The 11,143-nt window shown below is 41.0% G+C and overlaps 1 protein-coding gene across 5 annotated transcripts in view; it reads left to right on the forward strand.

Moving 5' to 3' along the window:
• Nucleotides 1-872: 872 nt before the first annotated feature.
• Nucleotides 873-11,143, forward strand: part of zdhhc2 (zinc finger DHHC-type palmitoyltransferase 2) — an 11,669-nt gene continuing 1,398 nt past the window's right edge. The window contains exons 1-12 of one of the 5 annotated variants that reach the window (XM_067519259.1): nucleotides 873-1,453; nucleotides 4,922-4,948; nucleotides 5,685-5,779; nucleotides 6,458-6,578; nucleotides 6,748-6,817; nucleotides 6,930-6,962; nucleotides 8,179-8,299; nucleotides 8,428-8,466; nucleotides 8,625-8,757; nucleotides 9,353-9,479; nucleotides 10,752-10,844; nucleotides 11,044-11,143. The exon at nucleotides 11,044-11,143 is cut by the window's right edge and continues 22 nt beyond it. In XM_067519259.1, coding sequence (XP_067375360.1) covers nucleotides 1,327-1,453; nucleotides 4,922-4,948; nucleotides 5,685-5,779; nucleotides 6,458-6,578; nucleotides 6,748-6,817; nucleotides 6,930-6,962; nucleotides 8,179-8,299; nucleotides 8,428-8,466; nucleotides 8,625-8,757; nucleotides 9,353-9,479; nucleotides 10,752-10,844; nucleotides 11,044-11,143 — 1,086 coding nt within the window. In that variant the 5' untranslated portion in view covers nucleotides 873-1,326. Of the gene's footprint in view, nucleotides 4,800-4,921; nucleotides 4,949-5,684; nucleotides 5,780-6,457; nucleotides 6,579-6,747; nucleotides 6,818-6,929; nucleotides 6,963-8,178; nucleotides 8,300-8,427; nucleotides 8,467-8,624; nucleotides 8,758-9,352; nucleotides 9,480-10,751; nucleotides 10,845-11,043 lie in introns of all 5 variants that reach the window. The other 4 variants (XM_067519262.1, XM_067519263.1, XM_067519264.1 and 1 more) reach the window with 4 other exon arrangements.

Genomic DNA, 11,143 nt, shown 5'->3' on the forward strand with positions numbered 1-11,143 from the left:
GGAGCCTCTTTCTTAATGGTAACATGCGAATTAGTGTTAATGCCTCCGTCTTTTATTTATCGTCATTTTAATTGATTGCATTCCTTTTTATTTACTATTACTAAAACTTTATTGTCACTGTAATCTGTGGTGTGAGTCTTCTTAATAATGTGATAAAATACAGGCAAACATGCTTTCTCTTTATGTCTATAGTTTAAAATGCAAATATGCATTTACAACCATATTTTCTTTGGTGTTTTCAAAGCTGGTTGTTCTATTTGAGGTCAGTTTATCTGTTGTGGATATGTAAGATATTTTGCTCAGTAACTGTGAAAACCACACAGACACTAGTCCACTTTCCACATGCTACTGAGCCATCTGTCTTTTCTTCAAGACTGAGATGTGCATCTTGTGGTGCATATCGTCTTTGCTGCAGCAGTTGGTAAATCTGAACTCTTTCCCACATTCGAACAGCATTAATGAAAATATCTAAAAGGCACTTTAGTCTATAAAATATGAAATTATCCACAAACATTTCATATTAACACAATGTACACAATGCATGCAGCAGTCTGACTGGAGGCCTTTGTACAATGCGGACCTATATATTTACAGGTGCAGCTGTGTTTGAAGCAGAAACAGGGGGATTATGCAGATCTCCACCTACACTTTGAGGTAATTATAAATCAAAAGATTCTGGCCAAAACACTTCTGATAAACCACGTGGCACATAGCAATGGAGCTGACGCAAACCAACTGACAAAACTCCAACTTGACAAACAACTTTTGGTACAACCGACCCAGATCTTGCCTGGCACGTGGTGTGTGTGTGTGTATGTGTGTCTTGGAACACATCCCCCTTTCAACACTCGCGACAATGAACTTATTGAACCCATCTGCTCGCGGTGAGAAATGCGCCAGGCTTGCAGCATCCAGCGGACGTCATGGCAACCTGTGGGGAGGCAGCAGAAGCTGAGTGTGTGTGTACGCATAAGTGTGTGCCTGCGTGTGTGTGTTTGTGTGAGTGAGCCGTCTGATATTTGTGTTGTAGTCTGTATTAGTAGCTGAGCAGGACGATCAGAGGGGAGAGCAGTGCAGCAGTAGCAGAAGCGGCGGCGGCAGAGGCAGCATCAGAGGCGGGCGGGAGGCTGGTATGGACGTTACGTCTGAGCTGCCGATTAGGGTGATCAGAGCCGGAGCTACGATGCAGTGACAATCTCCACACACACACACACACACACACACGCACACACACAGACACACACAAACACACACACACTGGGAGATAGAGAAGAGGGGAGGGAGAGTAAACACTCGAATGCACGGGAGATGATCCGCTGCTAGACTATGGCACCATCAGGTTCGCGTAGTATCAAGCGGGGCTGTCAGAGAGTTTTGTACTGGATCCCGGTACTCTTCATCGCCCTCATAGTAGCGTGGTCATACTACGCCTATGTTTTGCAGCTTTGCATAGGTAAGAAATCAGCTGTCTGGGTAGTACGAACAGGAGGTGTGTGCGTGTGTGAGTGTCTATGCGTGAGGGGGTAATGCCTATGACTGGTGTGTGTGTGTTGTGTGTGTTTCCTCTTTTCCTTTTGGTGATAGGGTGGGGAGACATTTCTGCTCAGCAGTTTGTGGACCAGGCTGTTTTTTCTTTGCAGAAGATGCAGAAGACCTGGCTTCTTGTTTACGCAGTGTGTGCACACTGTCAGCCACAAGACAGTAATAGAGAATGTCAGCAAATTGTTCAGGGGAAATTGCGTGTGTTTGCATGAAAAACTCATCTGAAACATCTTAAAATCATAACACAATTGGCATTAGTATGAATTGACAGACTGCTTTTCTTGTGAATGAGCTTTTATGACATTTCATATACATATAAATACATATATATACAGTGTCACAGGATGTACAGAATGGGATTAGGGCATTTGTCTCAGATCCATTATCTGACTCATTCACTGAGAGACATAGTGTTATAGCTTCAGGCTCATGTAGTTGCTGCAGCTTCGTTATATGAATTTATATCCACCAGCACAGAACCACCATCAGCATTATCATTTGACAAGAAGTCTGTAATGGCTTTTGCATCAGGCCAGACCTCCTTCCTTCACACCCCCTCTGGCTGCTGAGTGTTGGGTGCTGCGGTTGCAGACAGCGAGCCTCCTCTTGAAGGGTGAACACAGAGTTGACCTGGATAGTGAGTAATGGTTTCTAGGATGTCTCACAGGAGTCTCAGTAGCCTAGTCCTGTGCTCCATTTGGCAAGTTGTCAGACCACTAGGAAAAAGATCCCCTATGTCAAAAGGGGGATGAAAGGGAAATGGTTTAATGAGAGCAACCGGAAGAAAAGCAGACAGGGAGGGTTTGGATGTTCTGGTTGTTTGTTCTTGAATCACATCTTCTCCAAATTTAGCCAGACTTGCAATTGAGCTTCGCCTGAAAGTCCACACCTTTACATTTGTCTTTACATGTGTCAGTGAGAGTTAAATATGCGGCAGGAGTCACAGAGCCACATCAATGGGCCAGAGGTGATGTTGGCCACAGTGGAAGCTCCAGTAAAATAGGTAGCTGCATGAATTAGTGAGAGAGCAAAGACTCTGGGTGATGCACAATGACCACAAAGACACACACAAAGACCAAAGACTACAAGGGAACAACAATGAACTCAAAGAGCTGGAAATGGCAACAGATAAATTCAAAACAACACCGAGTATAAACAACATTATAAAATTACTGCAAAGAAACAAGAAAATGACTATGAAAAGATAAAGAGTAACGACAAAGGGAAAAAAATTGTAAAAGAGCAGTAGAGCAAGAGTAGAATGACTTCCCTAAAATCTACTCCACTATAAGTAGAAGTACTAGCTCAAATTCTTTTTTTAAGTACAGTACATGCACTGAATTTCAAGTAGCCTTAAGTGAAGTACTAAATTTTAAAGTGAAAAAAAGTACTTGAAAAGGAAAGTGGAAATGTAGAAACAGTATTGAATTAAATCAGAATGATGATGTGAATGTAAAAGTTTAGTCCAAATTTGTTCAACTTTCAAATCTAACAAATATTCCAAGGAAAACTTTCTGGTAAATAATTAAAAAATAAGTCGGTAAAGATGGAACTGATTTTATCCACTTTAGGGATTGAAAGGTTTTTAATCAATAACAACACTTCAGCATTCATTAGTTCATTGTGTTTTATGTGTATATTTGCAAAAAGTAGTTTTTGAGTAAATCTATTTGCAATGGAACAAAAATACATCTCCTCTGAACTGTATATAGAAAACCTCCAGCAAAGTACTTAAGTGCAGTATGTGAGTAAATGTACTTAGTTACTTATCACCCCTGAAAAAAATACATGCAACCCACATATAGGAAAAACTGACCACAGATTAAAAAAAGATAAACCTACAAAACTACAACTACAAAATAAACTTGCAGTTATTGTTCAAGCTTCTGTCTTCAGGCCTGATGTCATAATCCATCCATGGCCTAAAAAAGTTAAAAATAGCAGCTGTTCATAAGTGTGATTGTGTACTTTAATACTTAAAACTTATTCTGCATTGATTTATGAAACTGAACAAACTATGTGTATATTAATAATGTGTAGTTTAAAACGGTGCCTCCATCTGGCTCAGCATCCAAAGGTTTCCAAATGTGCCCTTCAGGGTCTGTGTCAGGATTAACTTCTCCTAGAGGTAAAGGACATATCAGTGAAATATTAAGATTTTTGTGAATACTGCAGGATGACAGAGCAGCAACATCCCAGTTTGAGATGTGTGCGTGTGTTTTTGACCATGTTGTTTGTTTGTACCATGTTGTTTTTTTCACCTGGAAACAGAGAGAATTTGTGATGCACTTGAGTCACATGGGACAGAGAGATGAAAACAACAGCAGCAGGTCAGGACGGCAGTTGCTCAGGGCCAGCATGTGCTCTGCAGACAGATACAGACACACTTGTGTGAAAGTATCGTCAGCTGATACCTCTCGTTTGGCATCTCAGTTAATCTCATTGTCTGGCTTACATAATTCACCCCAAGCAATCTGTGGTTGACCCACTTTGCTTTTAAGCACCGAACATCAGCCTTTGAACAGTTGGCCCTCTTTCCAAGATTGTTAAAAATATGAAATCAGTTCTTTGGCATCTTGGAGTCGGACCGTTGTTGGGAATTTACTTTATCGTAACAATGGCAAGAGCAAAAGGCAGTGAGCACACGTCCTCCTCCGACACATTAATACACATCCTTGCATTTGCCCTTAATGACTACACACTCACACACTAATGCTTCACTGTCACACTGTGGCTGTTTTCTCTGCCACAGTGGTGTGCACATAATTTTTGGCTGCATGCCTCAATTCAGCTCCTTGGCTCACCTTTCCTCAGCCCCTGCTGCGAGCATATGCGTGTGTTTGCGTGTATGAGTATTCTGCATTTATTATTATTCTGTTTGCTCAGCTAATCGTAGCTTAGACATTGTGGCTAATCTAAAACAGCATCAGCTAATCGTCCAACAAGTTTTCACTTGTCTTTAGTTGTGTGTTTTGTGGGAGATGCTCATCAAGTGTGTCACCACTGATGTCAGCTTGTGATCAGCAGCTTCAGCAGAACCTCTCCGTTGGAGCTGTCCACACACACACACACACACAATCTTCCTGTTGTTTTCTTTGCCTTTTGTCTGTGTCCACTAATGAATATATGACAGCAGCCATGATTGGAGCTATTTGACTGATAGTGGGACACTGGGACGGTTTAGAGTCAACATTTTTCAGTTTTGCTTATTTGAATTCAGACGCTGCCTGTCAGTCACACATGTATTATGAGCAAAGGTAAAGTACGATTTTAAAGGGAAAATGTTGCCCTACGATTTCGGGGATATCCTTGGAGCTCCTCAGTGTGTTTCAGCATATTTTATTCAACACACGCATGACTGTTGCTTATTATTTTTCAGAGTCTATCGAAGAGACAGGAGAAAAGGGTAAGTGTTTTGTAATGCTGTTTGAACTGAAGCAGGATTTAAACTTTAGGTGTCTCCAGTTGTTAAGTGCTGAGCAGAGTTTTGGATCAGAGCCTCACATTAAGACAATCAGCCTCAGCTATGAGTGTGTCTCAGCTAATTAATAAATACATTTATTTTTATCATGTCCCTCATCATTCCTCTGTGGATTTAAAGGAAAATGTCCAAGAAGTTAATATCTAAATATCGTTGAATTAAAGGAAATTACAAAGAAAGTTTAAAGGAAATCATCAGGAAAATACAGGACCCGTAAAATAAAGTGTTGACATTAATATTCGTTATGTGAGCATATCAACATGCTGACATGTGCAGCTACTTGTTAATCTTTAAAACAAAGTTTAAAGTTGTAAGATTCTGCACTTCTTTGCTTTTTTCCCCATCTAAACTCCAAAACTATAATTAAGGCTACAAGATTATGAAAATCCACTATGAACGCACCAGAGCAGTTAGACGCCGATGTTAAAATCAGTGCCAAAATTCACACCCCGGCATCTGCTGACAGTCTGTAACATGATGTTTGTCCCAGTTCACAATATTCAAAGTAGACTGAAATTAGATTCTGAATCTAGGTTATGTTCAGCTCAGTGCTGAGCTATTAGATCTGATTTCACTTGGATACTGTTTTGTTTTCTGCATTTTCGGATTTCAGGGTGCAACATTGATAACTGATGTTTTTTTCTTTTTTTTTAACTTCCAGTCGTGTACTTGCTGGTGTACCATGTTATTTTCATCATGTTTGTTTGGGCGTACTGGCAAACCATCTTCACCAAGCCCATGAATCCCCTGGAGGAGGTGAGTGTGTCTGACTACAAATCAGCGTTACAGACGTCTGGGGTGATGAGGCACGGTGGGAAGTGCAGATGTAGGTTACAGCCTCGCTGTGTGATGGAACGCTGCATTTTGACTAATAATACTTTCCAGTGGAAGTACCTGGAGCTGCACTGTAATGGCTCTGATCCTGACCACAGCGCTTTAGCTCTGATGCGTCATCATGCACTTTTCTTGGAGAGGACACATCTTTGCACTGGCCACCGAAGCGCGCAAAAATCACCATATGAAATTTTTACTTTATGGGACGTGATTGCTGGATTATTTGAGGTTTTGAGATTGTAATAAAAGTTTCGCTGTTTGTTTTCACAGTTTTACGTTTGGAATCTTTAATCATAACTTACCTGAGTGGCTGAAAGTAATATTGCAGCTTGGTGTTGTTTTGCTCCCATTTGCCTGCTGGGGCAGAAAGAGCCAAAACAAATGAAAGAAAGATAGGTGTCACTACTTTACCTACTGAGCTGCAGCTTCATTCTGACACTCACATACTGTAATATGTTGCTCAGCTGACAACATATTTGACTGTGTTTTCACATAGGGAAAGATATGATTCATTAGATAGAAACATTGCTGCTCACAGATAGAGCTACTGAAACATCCCATGTGTTGTTTGTCTTTCCTTCTGTGTTCTGCTCTACATAGTTTCACCTGTCCTGCTCTGACAAGGAGCTGCTGGAGCGTGAAGATCGGGGTGAGTCTCAGCAGGAGATCCTGAGGAGGATAGCCAAGGATCTGCCCATCTACACCCGCACCAACTCTGGAGGTATGTCCCAGTACACACTGCTGCTGATGCAGAAAAAGAGGAGGGGTCCAGACTGACATGCAGCTCTCACAAGTCATTTCACCCCTGTCACCTTGATGTTCTGTAGTCAAGTGTTAGCAGGAGCGGCTGCGTATACGGCTGTGTGATTGAACGGGTTGTGTCTCCTCAGCAATCCGTTTCTGTGACCGCTGCCAGCTGCTGAAGCCTGATCGATGTCACCATTGTTCAGTCTGTGATAAGTACGGCCCTCTGCTCGTGCACCTATAGAGAAAAGACCACACTATTTAATATATACTCTGACAGGCACAGTAAAATTCTATTACACTGACATCTGACCCTGCTGCGTTACAGATGCATCCTGAAGATGGATCACCACTGCCCCTGGTATGTAGTAACACTTTTTTATGAAACGGACAGTAGGATTTAAAACAAATAGCAGTGAGGCTGCACTAATGCACCATTTTACTCACATGGTGTAGTTTTATCTTTTTGGTTACATAATGAAGGAAAGTGTTTAGTTTTTGCCCAGTTGCCGGACTCATAAACCGGCATCACAGGGAAGCTTGTTCACTGGACAGAAATTGATACTGTAACCTCATCCTGACAGCAAATGTGATTCCTGTCCCCAAAGCCTCTGTAGGGTCAGTGCTGCATATCAAAAAGTCAGTGTGATTACAACAATGTGTTCTCACCAATAAAATCTACATTAATAAGACTTGTGCTGTTTCAAAACTGAAACTCTGATTCCAGTGTGTGGCCACTGCTGTATTGCATTTACATAAAAAGATAAGAATAAACTAGTAACATTTATTGACATACACTAAATTAGTGTGTGGGCTTGTGTCTGCTCAAAACCAATTCAAATCACATCTCCGTGGTAGAGTTCAAACCGTTGTTTCTTGTATATGAAGGTCCCAGAAGGTTTATAACAGGTTTCACAAGGATCAAGTTTAGGCCCAAAGCTTTTTATTCTGTATGTGATTTTCCCAACTCAGCACTATGGTGCTTGTTTTGTATGAAACAGGTGCCATCTCAAGCCAGACCTCCAGATTACAGCTTCCTCTTAGTGACCAGCAGACTTTGCTGTTTGAGCCTTGTTCTAGGCTCTAAAAACATAAAACTTTTGCATTTCACAAGAACAACTGATGGTACATTTGTTAATTCTGTCCTTGCTCTAAATGGAGTTGTAATTGTAGACCAGCGTGGTAAACACGGAGCTATAGAATAATGGACACAGACTTATTCTTCTGCTGTTGCTATCCAGAGGGCATCAGCATCTGTTTCTTCATCTATAATTTCTTAATAGCTAAACTGCAAAGATATTTAACAAATGTGGTTCAGAACAATGACACCAGATCAAAGAAACTGTCCACGCTCCCAACTACTGGAATGAAGCGCAAAAACACTTGTTCCTCCACCAGTACTATTCAAGTCTGTTTCAATTAGTGTGTTTGCCTGTACTAGTTGTTTTTAATTTGTTTGTTTTGTTTTTTTTTTATTTGTTTTTTAATTTTTAACATTTTAATTTAATTTGTGTTCTATATATGTAGTATGCGTCATCTCTGTACAAGCTTGGAACATCCTTTCATTCTTTACGCAGGGTCAACAACTGTGTTGGATTCTCCAACTACAAGTTTTTCATGCTGTTCTTGGCATATTCTTTACTCTACTGCCTTTTCATAACTGCTACGGATCTTCGATACTTCATCAAATTTTGGACAGTAAGTTAAGTTACTAAACCCCCCAGTATGAAAACTGTGCTGTTAGCGTATCGTGCATCTATTGTAAACTTAACGGACATCTGAGATACATTAAAAAATGTGCTGTTTGATTTTTTTCCCCCCAAAAGGCTGGAGGTAGAGCACATTTCCGCCTGAAAGAATACTTGGTACTGTATGAAGTAGCCAGATAGTGGCTCTGAGATAGAAACAGTATAACAAAGCCCCCCCCCCCATAGAATAGTTAAGTAGAAATCTCTCAGATTGTATTCAGTGTCCACTCTGTGCTTGTTTGGTTGTGTTGATGTGTAGTTTTTTCCCCCCTCAGAACGGCCTCCCAGACACTCAGGCGAAGTTCCACATCCTGTTCCTCTTCTTCTCGGCCTCCATGTTCTCAGTCAGCCTCGCCTCACTTTTCATCTATCACTGCTGGCTCGTCTGCAAGAACAGATCCACTCTGGGTATGTGGCGTACTTCATACCTGTGTGTGTTTTGTAAGTAGCTGCAGTATTTACACAGCCTCAGTGGGACAGGAGGATAACATGAGTACCTGCTTCCAGTCTGCTCACCATTTTTGCACAGCATCATCTCTGCAAGAACAGTGAAGGATGTTTTCATTGCATTTTTCCCACCGTCAGTCACCAGCCTCATCAGCGCAGTGATTTGATGAGCCTCTTTGGACTGTTATCAGAGGGAGCAGTTTCTCATTATGTGTGCACAGAGGCACGCTTTGTCTCTGTGTGTTGAGCAGAGTGGATTATCCAGAAGAGTATGTTACAGTGTAATGTAAAGACACAAGGCTAAGAGTGCTAAGCGGCTTAGTAACAGACACTGTTAGGAAGAGAAGTCGCACCTGGTGAAACAGTCTGAGAACTACTTTTTCTGCACAACAAAGACACTTTTCATTCAGAGCTTTTTCTTTGATGCAGCCATTCGGGTTCATGTGTTGATCTGCTGTTTGAATGAGCCGCTGTCAAAAATCTAAATAGGATTGAATGGTGTATTTATTCCTCCTCATACCAGACTAACTCCTCTTATCTGTGTGTGTCCTCTCAGAGGCTGTGCGTGCTCCTGTATTCCGTCACGGCACAGACAAGAATGGTTTCAGTCTGGGCTTCAGTAAGAACTTCCGCCAGGTTTTTGGCGATGAAATTAAATATTGGCCTATTCCCATTTTCTCCAGGTAAGGTAATTTGAAGGGAAACGGTCAAAAAAAAAAAAGAAAAAAGACAAACACAGACATTACATAAAATTGAAAGTGGGCAAACTAAGAAAAACAAAGCGAGCAAGTCAGTGTTTCAAGAAACGATTTAACCTTTTCAGACGGGAGCCTCAGTGATCTGTAATTTGAAGTCTACTGTAGAAAGTCAGGTCAGCTCTGCTTTAACATTTACATGTCTGCAATGTGGCTGAGACATTACACCTTGCTAAAAATCCCCATCTGTAACCTGCTGAGGTGTTAAGATCGGGATTACACGTCTTACACTGGCAGGGTGTCACTATGAAACACTGATAGAATATGTTTAAACATGACTCATGCGTCCTTTCATCTGTCCACAAACAGCAGCTAATTAATACACTCATATACCTGATGAGGTTTATGTTGTTAGACTTGCAGTAACACAGATAGATATGTGAGAACAGACTGAAGAGGGAATGCTGCCCAGCAAATTACAGTCATACTGCCTTCACACTTTCTTAATGTTATGCTGCATGAATTTCCATATTCAATAAGCTATTTTGAAAAACAAGGACATTGGAAAGGTAATTAATGTGTAATACTTAGATTGGCACATTGACCTTTCATATTATTTTACTTAATAGAGTTTTTTTGTAGTTAAAAGCTAAATGTGATTATTTAAGCCCTCTCAACATTAAATAATGTTGACAGTTTGTGAAGTACTATATGTTATGTAATACCTTAATGGCTAATCTATTGTCCATAAAGTCATTATTATGGCAAAATGGGAGTTCAAAAACTATGGGACTTCAAATAAAGCAATTCAGTCATATTTTAATATAGTCTAGCTCAGGATGTTAGTGGTTGATGAAAAAAGTCATCAGTGACACCTGTTATTTATATTATGACAAAATGATCCAAAGAGGGAAAGGTCCTGATGGAGACAAAAGAGCATCAGCTTCAGTAAAAAACATCAAACTATGACTGAATTGAGAAGCTCTAGCTCCCGGAAGTGGCCAGTGGCTTGTGCTGGCTAATTTTCAATAGGTGTTGCTTTGTACTGATGGATTGACTTTTCTTTACTGAGCTACTGTTCTAACTTTGTCCCATAATTACCACTGTCCAGCGAAAGTTTCATACAGTACCATGGTACCATTACCCACTGTTCTGAACAAAATGTGCAGAGAAATGTTTAGAATGTCACTTACAGTAAAGTGAGTAGTTTTATTTGCAGCTAGTTGAAACATTCTCCTGTCTTCCCTGCTGGCTCTTTAGTTTAGGTGACGGCTGCTCGTTTCCAAGTTGTCTGGTGAATCTGGACCCCGAGCAGCCCTCTTCACCCAGTGGCTCAACCCCTGCCAACAAGGGGTAAGTGAAAACTAAAGAACACACACATCAATTGGTTTGTTTCATGCTGAAGGAAAATTATGAGCCTTGTAGATTTAAATGAATCGTTTAGATCATAGGATCACAGGATTGAGGAATATTTTATTCAAAGAAGGAGGTTAACAGGTGGCCCAGGATTTCTGGCTAACATCCCGGCTCGTGGGTATTTGTGCGGTTGCAGTGCAGCAGAGGGACACCAGTTCCCCTCCAAGCCTCTGAGAGAGAGTCAGAGTCGCCTGCTCACCAGTACCCCATCCTGGACTGAGAGTGACATTGCAACA

This window comes from Channa argus, chromosome 10 (assembly GCF_033026475.1).
Source record: "Channa argus isolate prfri chromosome 10, Channa argus male v1.0, whole genome shotgun sequence".
Lineage (NCBI taxonomy): Eukaryota > Metazoa > Chordata > Actinopteri > Anabantiformes > Channidae > Channa > Channa argus.